Source organism: Micropterus salmoides, unplaced genomic scaffold (assembly GCF_014851395.1).
Source record: "Micropterus salmoides isolate LMB-PRFRI ecotype aquatic unplaced genomic scaffold, ASM1485139v1 Ms_hic_scaffold_14, whole genome shotgun sequence".
In the NCBI taxonomy this organism is placed as follows: domain Eukaryota; kingdom Metazoa; phylum Chordata; class Actinopteri; order Centrarchiformes; family Centrarchidae; genus Micropterus; species Micropterus salmoides.
In genome coordinates this window covers 11,409,075-11,427,236 of record NW_024040485.1, presented here as the reverse complement: position 1 = coordinate 11,427,236, position 18,162 = coordinate 11,409,075, and the positions used below count along the sequence as shown (strand labels likewise).

Genomic DNA, 18,162 nt, shown 5'->3' with positions numbered 1-18,162 from the left:
CATCTCACCATAATTATCTTTAATTTATTTAATTGGCCAACCTTATCACTTCTGCATGTACTTTGTATAGCGTTTAAATGATATTCAAATACTGTAAAGGCTTAAAAAGTGTCTGGTTTAATTTATGTGATTGTGGCCATCTTGTGGAGAAGGTTGGAATTACATTAAGTACATAAACTGCTGCCTTCATTCGCTTCTAATTATCTTGATTTACGGCGCTTTCAGGTGGAGGATCACTTTGATTCAAAGATAAAGATAAAGTAGCCTACTTAATTAAAGTAGCGATACCATGTTGAAAAAAATACTTTGTTGAAATGAAAAGTCCAGTATCCAAATTTAGCATCGAAATATACTGAAAGTAGGCTACTAAAAGTAGAAGTAGGCCTACTTGAGCAGATTGGCCCATTTCCAAATAATTTATATTAAATTATTGTGTTACAATTATTGATGCTTATTGAAGTCCTGCGACAGCCACATATAGTCGATTAATTGCTGTCAGGATTTAAAGAGAACTAACCATAATAAAAAATGCTTCTGAAATAAATTGCCTACCCTATAATATGTCACTTTTGGCTCTGAGTAGTCATGACAGAATTTACTCACCATTTTTAGAAACAAAACAATCAAGAGATTAATCTATAAGGAATATAATCATTAGTTGTAGTCCCATACAAAATAGTTCACCAGGACCACTGTAACCAACTACAATCTGGTGATATATAGGCTAATAATACAACAGTCACAGGGGTTTTAATTCAAATCTTCCTGAATATACTTACATAATTTTAATTCAGTGATATTTTCAATCCAAGACTTTTTACTCGTAATATAAAAATATTTGTATTAGGACTTTTACTTTCTCCACCACTGCTTCGGGCTCATTATGGTGACATTTACAACGGCACTTGAAGGCAGCGTTTCCACGGGTACGGGCTCTCATCACCAACAGCGTTTCATTCCCGAGACCAAACTGACGCAGACAGTCTGCGAACATGAGCTAAACCTTTAACATGGGCATCAACATGTGAGAAGCTCGACGTTAGGCTAGATAGGTCGTCGTTTCTGATTATTTTTTACTTGACAAGGACCAGCAGTGAGACGTCGGAGGTTCACAGTCACACGCGCAAACTCGCTTTGCCCAAATTCCCTGGTTTCATTCTTTGCCCTTTAAAGATGCGCTACGAACTGAGAGGAAGGATGGCGATGACTCTGAGGAAGACGGTTAATCTCATCACAGGACTGCTCATTGTTTTCCAGTTTCAACTAAGTTTCATGAAGCTGAAATCCGCTCATGGTACGCCATAAAAATAATGGAGTGGACTTTGGTTAAGATACGTTAGGGGAGGTAACAGGAGGTTCGGTAACGCAATACTGTAAGTTATAACGTAACGTTTTGTGCAGTATAGCCTTTTATTTGATCGGTTAAAGTTAGCCTATTTAATATTGCTGTAGGCCTATTATATAACCAGCTAACATAACTAACTATAACTAAGACACCTGTAATATTGGTTATTTAACTTTTTTCTGGTAAAATATATGCATAATTAATAGCTGGAGATATATTTGTTCTATGCCAAAACCAAATAGAAATTTGGATTGAATATGACAATTGCAGAAAATTTGTTTGACAATGTCTTTTAAATAATGAATCCCCAAAAATCTAAAAAATGTAGGCCTATTAGCATTCACTGTTTTCCCACGTCTTTTGTTCTTTTAGACTACAGTGGGAAACTCACTAATATCATTTCAGTGTTTCATAATTCTGTCTTTAACCTCAAATACCAGGGTAAGTAATTCTGTCTTTGTAGGAGCCAGTTTCACTTTTATCTGTGTTTGTATTACCACCTGCGACCACCAGGTGGATCACTGATAGAGACAAATTGAAGGTGTAATCAGGCTCAGGTGTGTTGCTGAAGCAGCAGTTTCTGACCTTGTTTTTGCCAATAATCGTCGTTTTCTATTTTCTGTGAAACATTTGGAGTATTTTAAGTGGAAAGGAAACAGTGGACTCTGCTGCAACAGGAATTGGTGAGCTTTACTGAACTTATCTGACTTGTAGTTCTACAGACACCTACACAACTACTATAGATTCTGTAGCACCAGGAAACTGCCCACATCAGGTGGAGGGTTGTCAGGCCTTGCAGCCACAGGGCCACCATGTGACAGAAATATAGACCCAACAACCCACCGCTGCCCAGCCTCACATGCCTGGTCCTGGACCTGCTGGTGTGAAGAATGTGAAGCATGCTTTCACCCTCTGCTGTGAAGAGAAAAGTTAGGACGCACTGTTGTCACTGGGAGGGCAGAATGACGGGGTGACCACGCATGTTTGCCACATGGCACATGCCGCGGGAATTGTTTAAAATGCAAGAGTTTGTTTTTCTGATGTTTGAGAATCTGATGTATGAAATCTACTATTCCCTGAATATACAGCTTTCCCTATTTATTTCCCCTTTCAGCTTTAAGTTTGTTATAATAGTATGTTTGTAATTTTCCACTCAGACAGCATATATGTCGTCTGCCAGTTTTATCAAGCTCTTAATATTCAAACCCAAGACTCAATGTATTTATGGGTTCCCCTAAAATTTAGCCTGACATATTTCATATCTTTGGCTTTAACTTTAAAATCTGAAACAGGAAAACATCAAATTTAAGTTTTAATTATAGCTACAACGATTAATTAATTGGTTGATCCAAAGAAAATTAATCAGCATCTATTTTGATAAGTTAGGTCATTATTTCACACAGAAATGCCAAACATTTAACGGTTCATGTTCTCAAATGTGATAATTCGCTGCTGTCCTTGTGTAGTAAACTGAGTATGTTTGGGTTTTGAACTGGTCGGACAAAAAAAGACAAAACACGACTTTGTGCTCTAGGGCATTGTGATGGGCATTTTTCACTTTTTAAATTTTTTAAATGTTTTTAGACGATTGATGGATAAAATAAATAATAATAAAAATTAATTTATTATGAAAATAATTTGTAGTTGCAGCCCTAGTTTGAATATTTGTTTGCCTGCACAATATGAGTTTGGAATGACTGACCCACCAGTGGGCCGCTGCTTGTTAAGGGGTCCTTGAGTTTATAAAATGCCACATAACTATGAACATTTCCTAAAGTTAAGCTTCTAGCTTGTTTTGTCTTTTGTTAAACATATACAATTTTCCATTATTTAAAACAGAGAAAAGCAGGAACGTATCATATTTAAGAAGCAAATGTTTTTTGCAAAATTTTGCATCCTTTCTTGATAAATTAAACCTAACATAACTTTTTTTATCCGATTCTAAAAATTGCTGTTTTTTCATATTTAGAAAATTTTTAATTGTAGGAACTTCTAGATTTATCCAGCTAGTTAAGAAAGCTGAATTGTCAGATTTGTTTGGGTATCTGAGTTGCCTTATTTTTTATTTATTTAATGGTTTATTTCCTCATGTGACAGTAACTACAACAACATAGATTCATTTTATCAACTCATTAATTAATCAACCATTATTTTCAATTACTTATATGCCAGTATTTACCGCCACCATCTATTTTATTTATCAAAGAACAAAAGTCATATAAATTGTCTTAATCTTAATGACTTTTGTACATTTATACATGGAGTTCTAAAACGCATATCTTTGTCAGCATCAGCTCAGATCTCAGACATTTTGATTTTATTAGTAGTAATATGATGATGGAAATTGATCTCCCTCTGTTTGATTCCTCAGGAATCTACAGAACTGACACACAGGAGCTGTCTCCTCCAGAGGGAAGGTCGTATCTAGTCGCAGGGAACCACAAACCCAGGGTGAGGAGGTGGGCATCCAGGTCTAGGTCTGGGGACCCTAGCAAGGCTGCAGATAAGAGGGGCCACTACAGAGAGCAGCACCAACCAGAAGAGTCACATTCAGACCTGCTGATGGAGGAGGGACATGACAATTCCTTACAGATTGTGGTAAGAGTTATTAATCGGTAAGAGAGGTTCAGCAGATGAAGAAAAAAGTTAGCCAACTGAACATTGTGAATTAACATCTAAATTTTTGTTTCCTGGAAGGAAAAGTTCTCTTTTTGAGAAAGTATTATACTCCAAATTTAGAATTTAACACATTTTCTGTAGATAATGTTAAATGTATAGAGTGAATGAGCAAGAAAGGTTTGATTAAAATGACTGATGGAAATATTTATTGCAGTGGTTCTCATGTTTTCCCCACTTTGGGACCGGAAATTGTAATATTAGGGAAATATGCAACGAAACATTATTTCTTCATTTATCTGCTTTCATACCTGTCAAATCTGTCCATCTTATACTCTTCAAAAAGAATGAAAGCACACTTTTTATTAAAGTGCAATAATTAAATTTTAGTTCCACTTCACTTCTTTTTTTTTTTTAAATACTGATTTTAATAAAAAGCATTTTAATCCCTACATGTTTGGACAGGATATTGATCACGCCTACTATAAATCTAAAATCTACGGTCCTGGAGACAGTCAAGAGCTGTGGGTGAACGTCGATGAGATGGAAGAGGACAAGTGGAAGGTCTCTGGCTTCCTGTCCAGCACCCACAGACAAGCTGAGGTATGAAATCAGTCTGTGTGAATAAATGGGACAATCATTGTTTTAGTTAAACTAAGAACCTCATGTAGAAGATGTTCAGTGGGCAATCCATTTTTAATTTGTGTATTTACTTTGACTTTCCTGAATGGGGGGAAAAAAGATGTTGATGTCCAAATTATTTAGACATTGTATTAATGAAGTGTTGATCAGCATATCACAGTTGATGTTTCACTTTGCCTTTCTTTGTTTCCAGAGAGTGAATCTTTCCTTCAACTTCCCTTTCTACGGTCATATACTAAAAGAAATCACAGTGGCAACTGGAGGTAAGTCTTTAACCACACACACAATCTCTAGAAGTTGTGAGTTCAGAGTTATGAGGCTCAGTCTGAATTCAAAGTAGTTTGAGATACACACACTGTATAGAGCTACATTATAGAAATTTTGAGTGAATTGTTATATTTTTGTTCACTTTATACCTTCGTTGTACATATACACAGTGCATACTTAATGAGTAAAGCAGTTTAAATAGATTTGACACAAGAATAGCACTGCTCTGAGAGGCCATCATCTGCATCATAGGTTACCTTTTATTTTTTGCTGTAGTATTTTGTGTGATCAGGTTGGGTCTGTATCTATACAACCTCTCTTTACCTCCAGAATGAACAAAATAAAATACTGAAGATGATGATCTGTTTTCAAACAACAGCAGACATTTAAGTACTGGGTTAACTTGCAAAAAAAAACACATGTGAAGTGACTGCGAGTGAAGCAGTGTGTGTTGGAGGGGTTGGTGGGGGTTCTGGTAAGTAGGAGGGAGGGGCCCTTTGTCCCATAACTAAACCACAATTAAAATGAATATTGTGATGTCTCTCTGCAGTTCATAGAAAAGACTGATGGCAACCTCTGCATGTTTGTCTCACACAGGTTTCATTTACACTGGAGATTTACTCCACCGAATGCTCACAGCTACTCAGTACATCGCCCCTCTAATGGCGAATTTTGACCCAAGCCTGTCCAAAAACTCAACTGTGATCTACTTTGATAATGGTAAGATAGAATGGCTTTTTGTTTGTGGGTCTGCTGTAGAATATTTATAATTAATGTATGTGCATGTATATCCACCGTTTAGGCACTGCACTGGTGGTTCAATGGAACCAGATTCACCTCCAGGACAACATCAGTCTGGGAACGTTCACCTTTCAGGCCGTTCTGCACAACGACGGACGAATCGTCTTTGCATACAAACGGGTGACATTTCTTCTCCTCTTGGTGTTCTTCTGTTAATGCAAAATTTGTTAAATTAAATAGCTTTTTTGTCCTAGATTCCCATAAACATCAACAACATCAGCACTGAGAACCATCCTGTCAAAGTCGGCCTGTCGGATGCTTTTGTGGTGCTTCATGAGATAGAACAGATCCCCGGTGTGTGGCACAAAATCACCGTAAAATCACTAATTTAATTTATTAATCAAAGCACCGGGCCTCACTACTAATTCACTTCATATCCTTTCTGACTTTGTCCAGATGTTCGTCGGAGAACCATTTATGAGTACCACAAAGTCGACATCCTCAAATCCAAAATCTCCAATTCTACAGCTGTGGAGATGATACCTCTCCCTAGTAAGTTAATCCTAATTAAAATGTACAAAGACATGTGCTGCTAAGATGGCAAAACACACAGATTCCCCTATCCGTATATGTGGACCATCAGTAAACCTAATCGGAACGTTTTATTTTTAATTTTGTTGGCCACTCAAATTGTAAAAAAGGATGTGACAATAATACAGTAGCAGCAGTTGCATGTTAGCTCTACACTGTGGGATGGCCTGAAAAAATGCATTCAGGTTTGATTTACAGAACTCAAATCTGTCTCTTCCTCCTCACGGTCTTTCTTTATTCTCAGCATGTCTCCAGTTCTCCAGCTGCGGTCCATGTGTCACTTCTCAGATTGGCTTTAACTGCAGCTGGTGCAGTCGGCTACAAAGGTAAACTGGAAAGCACTGAGAGCACAGACCGCCGACAAGGCTGCTCATTCCATAAAATGTATTTTAATAATAGAAAATGTTAGGAATGTTTAATTTGCATTTGAATCCAGCTCTGCAATAAAATGCACATAGTGAGAAACAATCTTTGCTGATGGCAAACTTTATATGAAAATACTTGAATCCTGTTCAATCCTGGGAGTGTGAGGCCTTTAAATTCCTAGTCAGTCAGACACATGACCACTGAGTTAAAGCAATTTTTAATCTACTATGCTGCTGTAGTGTTTTCTATAAGTGTCTTTTTTCCCCCAGAAAATGCTGATGTGTGTTCACATCATATCAGTGTTTCCAAGATAGTATTTTATTTTAAATAGGACAACCCACTTGAAAATGGTATGGGAAATAATAACATGAACAGTAAAGATTATTGTACTGTATAAAATGATTGAATCTGTGTAGATCACATGATTATTAAAACTAACTCAGTATGTAACATTTACTGTATGATTTTAATGCATTTTACAGTAAAAGGTTTGCACGATAAATAATAGGTTCACAGGACTGTTTTAAAATATTACTCGCATTTCCATATTTTAATCGAGATAGTTGAGAGTCATTGTTCTCTGTAACTGTTCTGCTGTCCTTACCAGCCACACACATTGAAAAGTAATTTCCATGTAAGCGGAGAGGGACAAATCTACAGTCCTCATTTTGTAAAATCAAGTTGATATCTTTCAAATGTTCTGGACTTTTTGGTACAAGATTTTATACACCCATCACTTACTGTACAGTGAAATCACTTTAGGAAAGGATCTCTTTACAGGCAGAAAGGACAGGAGAAACAATTAGAGACCGATAATCTATCCAATGTCACATTTCAATGTAGGCTATGTGAGTATTGCATTAAGATAGACCTATCCTTTAAGACTAAACCAATTTACAAAAGCTTTGTTCTTGTCCTTTTGCCTTACTACATGCTGCCCTATTGCAGGGGAGTATAAAGTGTAAGTATGTTGTACATGATACCTACCCACGCCTTCACTCAGATCACAGTATCATCTTATTTACACAATGCCCGATAAATATACAAGCTGGCTACAAAACTCCTGGAAATTGCATCAAGCACCTTGTCAATAAGGGATCTTGAATGGATATAGGTTACTCTCCATACATTAATAATATTTACATCCCTTTTCAGATGCTCCAGTGGCTTTGATCGTAACCGGCAAGACTGGGTTGACCATGGCTGTCCGGAGGAGGTCCTCATTATTTTTACATTTGAGTAAACTACAGAAAGCACCACTTGTGTCCGTTTGAACAAAAGAGTTCACTGATGTTTTATTTTTCCAGAGAAGAGATCCCCGGTGTCTCCGAATGACAGACTTCACAAACACCACATCTCACCTCCTCCCACATATGACCACTCCTGTTACAACGATCACGATGCAGCAGAGGAGCTCCAGCATGACCTCCACCCCCCTCAGCAAGATGTCCGCTGTCGCCAACCTCTCAACGCGCAGCAGCACAAGCAGAATTATTTCCACTCCACCGCCTCCTACCAGCAAACCTGCAGAAGGTGAGCTGACTAATGCTTTCACAATACCTGTAGTAAACAAAACAATGAATGCATCTGAATTCCCAGCCCAGCGTGTTGTGCAAAGTCTGACAGTGCGAGGGTCAAGTGGTCAGCTATTTCCCAGCCCTCTGTTAGCTCATAGCTGAGCGTATACAGCGCCATGTTAAATACTGCATAGTGTCCTCATCTGCTGAAGGATGACTCAATGTATGTGTATCACTGTTTGGGTCAGAATATGGGTGGGCTGGATGGTCTGGTTTTCTGTAGTGGCTGTTATTTGTAAGTGAAGTGTCAAACATTTTAACAAAAGCTGGCATTTTACTAGCTAGATAAAAAGACTAGAAAATGTATTAAAAAAAACTTACTCATGTCATATGATTTGAAATCGTTTTCTTTTTCTAGATGACACAAGGTCTTTGCACATCAATGAAGCGAGTAAGTCATTCATGTCCACCTACTTGTGTTTGATTTTGATTTGTTTTAATTGGTACACGATGCTTTCAGTAGTTGTCTTGTAAACCTTTTGCATCTCATGTGCCTGAATCATTAGTGAGAGACCAAATTGTTGTCGCACCTACATCTACATAATTGTATGTGATTACAGCATTGTTTAAGCATGCATAAGAAATCTTCACAGAAAAATTAGACAATCCTGGTGAAAATATCTGCACATACACGCTGTTTTTAGCCCATTCACCTCTAGTGTCCCCTAGTTTGGCAGTATTTTTGATGCTAAAGTCATTTGAAAAATTCTACAAAGGGACTTTAAGTCTAGAACTATGAGTAGTATTACTGAGAATCCAATCAGCATCACTGTACAGCAGGAGACGACGAGACCACAGGAGAGAGTGATGAGCGACTGCAGATTGGTTTACTGGCAGGCATCGTCATGGTGGTGGTCATCATGGCAGCAGCCGTCCTTATGTCTGTCTACATGTACAACCACCCCACCTCCAACGCAAGCCTCTTCTTCATGGAGGTCAGTGTCACCCAGCTGCTGTGTATGACTGTCCTAATCTAAAATTCCCCATAATCCCTTGAAATGTAGAAGCAAGTAGTTCTGCAGTTTTCATTTGGATTACCTACCGTCCCGGGTTTTTGTTCATTTCCCAGAAAGTCAAAATGCAGAGACTTAAAACTTAATTGGGATAAGTAATCAGTCAACATTTTGTGAGATTGATTTTTTGGGGGGGGGGGTTTGCCTTGCAAGCAGTGCGGCCTAAAGATAAAAAGTCGGTCCTTTCACTACTTTAATCTCGAACAAATACTGGGAGATAACCACGAAATCTGGTATGAATACTCGTCCCAGAGAGTGATTCCTAACATATTTTGGTTACACAACACATTCATCTAGCACCAAAAATGTCACTTTAACCAACATACCTTTGTCCACTAAAAGGTATTTTAAAATTGATTTAATGACATTTGCAGCTGATATTTGGGGTTCCCAGACGATGAATTATGATTCTGATGAATTCCTGACCTTTTCTGAACTATTTAACTTTTCAGCATGTTTATCCAAGTCTCAGCACTTCACTGAAGCAATGTTGCACTTCCCTCCATCTATGTGCACAATTAGTTCTGTCATAACACTAACATTTCTAACACCCCTCTGTGTAATTTGGAATTTTTGGAAACTGGAATTTAACTAACACCCTCCTTGGTGTGACTGGTGGTTCTTCTTCAAACATTCCTTTGTCTGTCCCAAATCTTTTGTTAAATATATAAATACTGTTGAAGATTCATCAGCAGAGCAGAAACCCACATCTTATAGAGAGTAAAGTGCTATGTACTTGTGTGGGCTCTGAACACATCTAAATGTTCCTTGCACAAACCAACTCGTGTGTTCATTTTCCATCAGCGACGACCGACCCGCTGGCCAATCATGAAGTTCAGCCGGGGTTCCGGTCGCCCTTCTTACGCTGAGGTGGAGGCTCCTGGTCAGGACAAAGACAGCATGGTGGTCATCGACCCCAAACAGTCTTTTGCCATGTCGGACAGAAGAGAGAGTGACCAGAAAGAAGGATTCATAGTTTCCGATCAGAGGGAGCGCTTCCTGGTCTCAGAGCTCCTGACCTAAACTATGTATCCCAGATAGCTTTGGGACAGAGCTGGTTCTCTGAGAGGAAGTGTTGCTTCCTTGAATGCTTTCTTTTAGCTGTTGCTCAAAGTTCATTTTAAGGACACTGTAACAGTCTGGCTTTATGTTGGTGTTCGCTTGGTGAGCCACAGGACTGTTTTTACGGCATAACGAAAACTTGTTTTTAAACTTTGCTCAGGTCACTCGTTCGTGTTTACTGTAGCGTCACAGAGCAAGAGGTGACGCTGCTGGATGTTTGTTTTGAGACAGTTTTTCAAGAGCTGTTATGTCGTTCCCACTCCTTCACAAGGAGGAATGTCATATTTGGGTGTTATTTCCTGATCTCAAAAATACGGACTAAATTCCTCACCATTACACCCACCTTCATCCTGAGGGGCAAACAGGGTGCACAGTGTTTTCAATGCTGTTTCTCAGTATAAGTGTTGTTTTTTTTACAGTGAAGCAATGTCTGCAACTTTTTGAATTTTGACTTTATTTTGTCAATTTTATAATAAAGACAGAAAACATGTACACTACAACATTGTAAACATCTACAAACATGGAAAATTACGATACAGTCTCGCAACATTTTTCTAACATGCTATAATTGTTCCCATTGTGTAATCTGTGCATTTATGATATAATGGTAAAAACAGTGCAGATTTTACTCTGTACTTCTGATCATTTTAGTGTCTTTTCAGTCATGATATGTCTTTAATCATCAGTAAGTTAAATGAACGACTTCTGATGTTAAAATTTAGTTTATAAATAGTATTACAATTAAAATATTAGATTTATTTGTACACATTAATGTAATTTCACCAGTTACCACTTCTTGGAAATCTAAAAAAGTCTTAAAACATGTTTAGTGAGCTGAGGGTTTACCTGCTCCTGGTCTTTACCAGATTGATCAACGCTGATACATTTTCAAAACTGTTTGGTCATTAATCTGAAAGTAAAGTAGTTCTATCTACGCTACATTTTGATAAGATGACAAGAATCAACAGTTTCCTGTACTATCAATGACATACAGCACAACTACACCAAATGAACATACAGTTGAGTGTTATTTGAGGCATGTTAAGTTTAAAATTAACTTAAGGCAAATGGTATCTGAATGGATCATTTAAGACTGGCCTGTAGGCTGCAGGGGTCAAGGCACTGCTGTGTTGGAGGTACTGCGAAGGTCCTGGGTCGATGATTTAAGTTTCCTTGTCTTCTGAGAAAGAATAAAACAAAATGGAGAAAATAAAATTATGCAACTGTAAATCTAAACAATTTGCACATTCTTGACAAATACCCCATAATATTTGGTTTGGATCTCTAAAGAGTACCAAGTTATAACAGTGTGATGAAATGAGTATACTACATACATTAACAGGTTATCAGTATGTGGTATGTTCATGTTGGAAAAGTGACAAAGCACTTAAAAGGTTAGTGCGCAAACTAAAAAACCCTTGACTTTTAGGTGTGCTGTTAATGGACACAATTGTCCCACAATGCATTGCAGAGAGGAAATGGAGGAGCTGGCCACAGCCAGAAAAAAATGTGAATGGCAATAAAACGAAATAATAGCTTAAAATAAATAATTAAATAAAAGTTTGATTTCCTGTTAATATAAAAACATTTAACGGACAATATACTTTCATAGTAAAGTTTTATGCAGGAATTGAATTTCCTGTTGGTATAAAACAGTTAAACACAGTCATTTCTGCTGCTGTTGGTCTCTCACATCAAAACAATAATAAAAGGCATAGTTTGATGTCTTGAAGTAGCGTGGGAGTTGTCTTCATTGTTAAACAGCCTCCAGTAATGATGAAAATCAGACGTGCATTAAAGTTTTATTCGTGTTACTTTTAGTCATGTTCACCGATTTCCTTCCTCACTCTGACGAACTAAAGAGGACATATGACGGCACTGACATGCGACCAAATTAAACGCACCGTTACCTTGAATAAAAGTACAGATTTCTTTGGAAGTACGCAACCCAACAAAATGTATAAGATAGGTCTTGTAGTTTTTGGATATTTTAATGTGTAAATGTTACATGTATCTTTTTAAGTATGTTGACTTTAGTTTATACTACCTACAAAATGGCATCCTAAGGCAAGTAGTATAATGCATTGTATACAGTTTGTTTGTTGTATGGAATATAGAAGTTCCTCACCTTTCACCGGTGGTGCAGGTAATCGCCTCCTCACCTGTCTGGATGAGTCCAGGGTGACGGGCTGCAGGAGGATGCATGTGAACAATAAGGTTTTTTTTTGTTTTAGTAACATAGTGTTGTGGTAGTTACAGTCTTATGATAAAGATGTAGAAACGTAAACAGGTACGCACCATAACTGGAATGGTCCTGGTCTTCGTCGAGCGTGACTGTGTGTCCACATTGAGGCCTGCACTCTTCAAAGCAGCAATTCTGGCTGAGATATCACAAGTCTAGAGCAGAAACAACGCAAACAAATAAGATCGTTGACTTTTGATTGCAGCGCCTCCATAAAGCCAATCTGTCTCATGTTTTTAAAGACCAGAACCCTGCAGCAAAAAAGCCATGTACCTCCAGATTTCATTGAAAGTGGTGATGTTCTGCTTGCTTGTGCTGAGTTAAACAAGCTGATCTTTTCTTTTACAAAAACGCCCATTACGACATTAAGTGTAGTTTGTAAAAAAACAAACAAAAGGGGGCTTGGAGTGTGGGAATTCAAACTAAAGTACAGCTTGATCTCCTAAACATAGTAGTATTCAGGTCTAATAATAAGCAGCAAAAGACTTTCAGGGTTTCCTGATATTCCATTTTCAGCTATGAAATGGACATTTCCAACTTCAACCCACCTGTAGGTCAGACTGTTGAACTTTGGCAGCTGCTGATGCTACCTGCTCCTCCAGGAAGGACAGCTCCATATCGGACGTGGCGCTGCAGATGCCCCTGGCACACTCCTCCAGGTCACTCAGCTCCGCCTCCAGACTGTACACCACGCCAGCTGCCACATACACCTGCAGCATATCCAGTTCAACATATCTTAAACTGAAAACAAGACTTGTGACTTTCTTAACTTAAACTTGTTTTTTACTCATTGTTAGAGGGAAGTAAAACTGTTGATGCTTGTTAATCCAATCATTACTCTTGTTTTACCCTTCAGATTTTCTGAACTATAACCTGCTGGCCACACGTCCACTTCTCTAACCTTTACCACTACTAGCATCACTACAAAGCACTTACACACACTTACAACAGCAGTTAAAATGGCCTTTTGATATAGAGGAAATGTGTGCACTATGTTTCCTTTAAAACACTTTAACATCACTTTATAATGAGTGAATGTTTTGTAACATTTTAAGATCAAACAACTAATGTAATGAATACTTAACTACTGAACTATTTATAGTAAGATCACATGTAGCTGTATTTAGTTATATTTTTACAAGCCCTTCTATATCTTGCAACATATACAGTCCCCTCCAAATGTATTGGAACGGTAAGGCAAATTCCTTTGTTTCTGTTGTTCACTGAAGACATTTAAGATCAAAAGATGAGTATGAGACAAGAGTTTAATAGTGTCAGTCAGATGCTTACAATTAAGAACTGGTCTGTAGTATAATATTACTGCACGCTCAAAAAACAAGTGACAAGCATCAGCTCAAATCTAGTAAATGGAATTTAAACTGAAATAAAGCTGAACTTACATTCTCCTCCAGTCTAGAGAACTGCTGATCCAGTTTCTTGGGGTCAGTGTTGGGGGGCAGTGATGTGGTGGAGGGTCGGGGTTCTTCTCCTCCCTCCTCTCCGTGCAGCAGCTCTTCAGTGGCATTCAGCACCTTCAGGACCTCAGTCGTGATACTGCGCAGAGACTCTGCCGAGTACCTCTAAAATACACAGACAGACAGGTGTTTTTCTAAAGCTGCCGGATATCTTTGTAATACCTGATATTTAGGAGAATGGTAAAAAAAAAATTTATTAATAATTTATACTTAAATATTATAATTTTATATTTTTACTTTGAATTTCATTTTCCTACACCCCTGTCTACAGGATTATATAGAATTCTGATCATAATTATAAAAGAGGATACCAATGCTCTTTTAGTGAAACTGATTAATGAAATGTTACATGGATTAGCAGCCTTTCATATCAAGCAGAGCCACTGTTATTCAATAAAAGAGGAACGCAAAAATACATCACTGCTTTTAATGAAAAAATAAGACATTAATGAACAAAAGAAAAGATACTTTAACACTTCAGTGGATGAGGAGCTTCTATCATATCTTCAGTAAATAACGTGATTGGCTGATACATTCATACTAGTTGGCCAACACAGGCTTGATGTGACCACCAGTGTGACCCGAATACATGATCAACAGCAGCATTTTGAAAATTAAGTTGTGAAATTAAATGTGAGCATAAAATATACGATAGCAATGAGAGTGAAAAGTGTAAATGTACATGCATCTTAATCAGCAGTCTTTGCTATGCTGCCTTCCTATAGCCAAACAGGCTCTCACCTGCTCCAGCAGAGTTGATATAAACGCTATTGTTTTGTAAAGCTCCATGTCACTACCCTACAGTGCACAGACGAAAGCAGAGAAGAGAAGAAAACACAGGACAAAAGGGGAAGAAAGTCAGCATCAAGCAGAGTGTTAGTTGTATTTAGTTACATTGCAAAGGATATTCGCTCAGATCAAGTTCCTGGCAGATGTAATGCTTTCTTAAAAGTGAGCCTATAACTCTTGCTGACGATGGGTACTTTTAAAATTATATTAGTAGCACAAATAAAGAAAAGTTATTAATAAAATAAGTTGAACTCAATAACCACTAAGATTATTTGGTCAAACTATCATTTCCAACATTTACATTTACTTACTTGGCAGACGCTTTTATCCAAAGAGACTTACATTTGAGGTTTCCAAGATCAAGGAGGAGCTCTCATGCTCAGTAAAAGTAAAGTGACCGAGTAATATCACTTACACAGCAACATCTATCTAAAGTCTGCCAACATTAGCCACAACAATTTACTAGCTGGTTGAGATACTGGTGATAATGGTGTAACAATCTCACAAGTAAAGAAGAAGCATAAAGTCAGCAAACGGATTCAGTAACATTAGTTACCAAGCAAAATCTATTTTATACAGAACCCATAAGGTAAAATATTTTATCCTATGAGAACAAGTTATTTACTATAAATTCATATGCATCTCTAACAACATCAGATAACAGAGAGAACTCAGCTGATCAAGTCCCAAACGGTGATATATGTATGTTTTTTTTTTATAATAACTTGTTCCTTCAAGATAATTAACTTGTGCACCATTCAGGACTTTGGTGACTTTTTCTGCTAACATTAGCAAGCGGTCATACCAGACCAAGCGAAGCTGCAGCTGTACTGAATTGGGAAAAAAATGTTTTACTGCTATTGAATATCACATTTTAATTTGGCTATATTAAGGTAACAATAAATCCTACAATGCAAGTAAAGAAGAGCCATAAAGTCAGCAAACATTCAGTTTTGTCAGTTACAAACATATCTATTTATAGTTTGCTAACATTAGCCACCCTAAGCTACTGGTCATACCAGACCAAGTGAAGCTGTAGCAGGGAAACCCCCCCTGAGAGTATTGAAATGCGCAACGGTGCATTTTATTGCTAATTTTTCGTTTGTAAGATAGATAATAGGTTATTTCTCTTTCAAAATTTACACAGAATCACCTTAATACTATAATTGCAACAGACTTTTAGTGGAAAATATATGGTTATGAACAGGTTTTTGAAACTGAACCTGACTTTTGTTACTCTTGCAAGGAGCATTGGCCACCACCACGGAACAACAATGCTTGTGTGTGTCACAGTCCAGAAAGAGATAGAAAAGTGCTTACAATTTGAATCTCCTCTGGTGACAGTAAACTCTCCTGAAGAGAAGACGCGATGCTCTGCTCCGTGTCGTCTGCATTTTCTTCTTTGGTTTCCTCACATCTTTCATGTGTTTCTTTACTTTCACAGCCTCCCTCTGCAACATCTCCCTGCGTCTCCATCATCTGCCACTCAGTTGCGTCTTTTTCCCTTCTGTCTTCTTGTTTGTCATCATCTACTTCTACTATTTCACATGTATATTTGGCCTCCAGTGTCTCCACGAGATTTCTTTTTTCTTGTGGATCTTTATCTTTTGCCTGCTGCTCATTTTCATTTCCGCCTGTAGCATCTCCAGTTTCCTTTTCTCTGGAAATATTTCCTCCATTGTGCTCAGTGGCATTTTCTCCTGGTCTTTCTTTCACAGCTGACATCACGTTGTCGCCTCGACTTTGAAACTCTTTTGCACTTCCTGTCTCTTCCGATGAATCTGTTCTTTGTGCATCCACAACGGTGTCCTCAAATCCACTTTCTTCCCTTGTTTTTACATTCTCATCTGTCTCCCTATATATTCTCTCATTTTCTGCTGCTTCATCCTTTAATGTCTCTACCTGCATGTCGTCCAGAGTCATCATCAACATGCTGCTGATTATTCTCTCAAATTCTGCGTCTTCCTCGCCGCTGTCTGTTGCCATCTCCCCCTGACTCCCTTCACTTTCTCTTATTCTTTCCTCTTCCTGGCTCTCTCCCTCCTTTTTGTCTGGCCGCTTTGCCTCTGGCTGATTCTCTTGTTGGACTTTTGTCTCATGTAAGGCTATTATATCCCCAGTTCTCTCTGCTTCCATCTCTTGTCTTTCCTCTTTCTCGCTTACTTGTTTAGCCTTATCCTCTTTCCAAACATCTACTTTTTCTTCACACATATGCTCCTTTACCGTCCTTTCATCCTCAATCGCCTCTGTAACTCTCTCCCGCATGCAATCTCTCTTTTCCTCTACTTCTGTTAGATTTTGTTGGACATCTTCCACTTTTGATTGACCATCCAAAACATTCACTGTTGTTACATCAGTGCTCTCTTTCTTTCTTTCCTCAGTTTCATCAGTTAAATCAAACATCTTTTCATTTACTTCCTGCTCCATCTCTCCCTCATTCTCTCCAACTCTCTCCAGCTCATCCTCAGTGGAAGAAAACTGAGAAGCACCGACTAGACTGGCCAAATCGAGCCACTTAGCAGCCTGGACGGCTTTTTCTGCCTCCAGTTTCCACAGCGTCTCTTCTGCTATCGCTTCCTCTCCTTCTTCACCTCTGCCTGCTCTGTCTAACTCGTCCTCTGTGGATGAAAACTGGATGCCGTTGACTTCGTTAGCTAATCGGCATACTTTCAACGCCAGCTCCTCATCCTCCCCTTCTTCTTCTCCTGTCTTCTTCTCTTCATTCATGATGCCTAGCCTGTCCAGCTCATCCTCTGTGGAGGAGAACTGACTAGCCCCGACTTCCCTTTCCAGCTGACAGAGTTTATAAGTAAGTCCGTCTGTCTTTTCCTCCTCCTGTTCTTTATTTACCTCCCCCTTATTTTCATCCTTGTCTCCCTCCCATTCTCCTTCACTCTGTCCGACTTTGTCTAACTCATCATCAGTAGACGAGAAGTACGTGAGTCTGGACTGTGCGACCAGCTTGTATAATCGATATTTCATCTCTTCATCATCATCTTCTTCTTTCTCCTCCTCTTTCTCCTCATCTGTTCTTCCTTCATCCAGGTCAATCTCCATCTTCCACAGCTTCTCGTATTCCTCATCTCTGTCCTTGCTTCCTTGTCTACCAGAATCTCTCTCTCCATCGTCTTCTTCCTCTCCAGAGGAGGAGTCAGAAACTCGACCTGCCACCTGTTGTCGTTTTAACGTGAGCTCCCGGTCCATCTGATTGGCTCCGTGTCCTGTGATGTCACTCCCAAGGTCAGAATGTTCAGGGGTTGTGGCTCCAGAGGTCATAGTGTCTAGGGGGGTCACAGCATCAGGAGGATGATGGGAATTGTTGTCTGTTTTGCTGTAATCCTGTCAATGTAAGAAATAATAGAAATAAAAGTAAACAATAAAATGTTTATTTCTGTGGTGAATGAAGTAGGATTTCGCTTAATAATCTTCAAGACAT

General features: G+C 38.5%; 2 protein-coding genes across 9 annotated transcripts in view; one reads left to right on the top strand and one right to left on the bottom strand.

Moving 5' to 3' along the window:
• The first annotated feature begins 1,158 nt into the window (after positions 1–1,158).
• Positions 1,159–10,715, top strand: si:ch211-106h4.6 (plexin domain-containing protein 2). Of its 4 annotated transcripts, none has more exons than XM_038717655.1 (14): positions 1,159–1,294; positions 3,717–3,943; positions 4,427–4,564; positions 4,797–4,866; positions 5,468–5,590; positions 5,673–5,791; positions 5,866–5,965; positions 6,068–6,163; positions 6,447–6,528; positions 7,724–7,784; positions 7,876–8,101; positions 8,504–8,536; positions 8,926–9,080; positions 9,963–10,715. In XM_038717655.1, exons 1-14 carry the CDS (start codon positions 1,174–1,176, stop codon positions 10,179–10,181), a joined length of 1,770 nt encoding a protein of 589 aa, XP_038573583.1. In that variant the 5' UTR covers positions 1,159–1,173; the 3' UTR covers positions 10,182–10,715. The 4 variants fall into 4 exon arrangements, with proteins under 4 accessions (XP_038573583.1, XP_038573582.1, XP_038573585.1 ...); XM_038717654.1 differs by having other exon boundaries at positions 8,923–9,080; XM_038717657.1 differs by lacking the exon at positions 1,159–1,294 and adding an exon at positions 1,924–2,028 and having other exon boundaries at positions 8,923–9,080.
• The window catches only part of si:ch211-106h4.9 (rab effector MyRIP), a 32,158-nt gene continuing 24,623 nt past the window's right edge, over positions 10,628–18,162 (bottom strand). For 3 of the 5 annotated variants that reach the window (XM_038717651.1, XM_038717649.1, XM_038717653.1), the window contains 6 exons: positions 16,047–18,065; positions 13,863–14,042; positions 13,011–13,172; positions 12,519–12,617; positions 12,349–12,409; positions 10,628–11,400 (listed from right to left, as the gene is read on the bottom strand). In XM_038717651.1, the coding sequence (XP_038573579.1) occupies positions 11,384–11,400; positions 12,349–12,409; positions 12,519–12,617; positions 13,011–13,172; positions 13,863–14,042; positions 16,047–18,065 (2,538 nt within the window). In that variant the 3' untranslated portion in view covers positions 10,628–11,383. Of the gene's footprint in view, positions 11,401–12,348; positions 12,410–12,518; positions 12,618–13,010; positions 13,173–13,862; positions 14,043–14,615; positions 14,736–16,046; positions 18,066–18,162 lie in introns of those variants that run through there. The other 2 variants (XM_038717650.1, XM_038717652.1) reach the window with 2 other exon arrangements.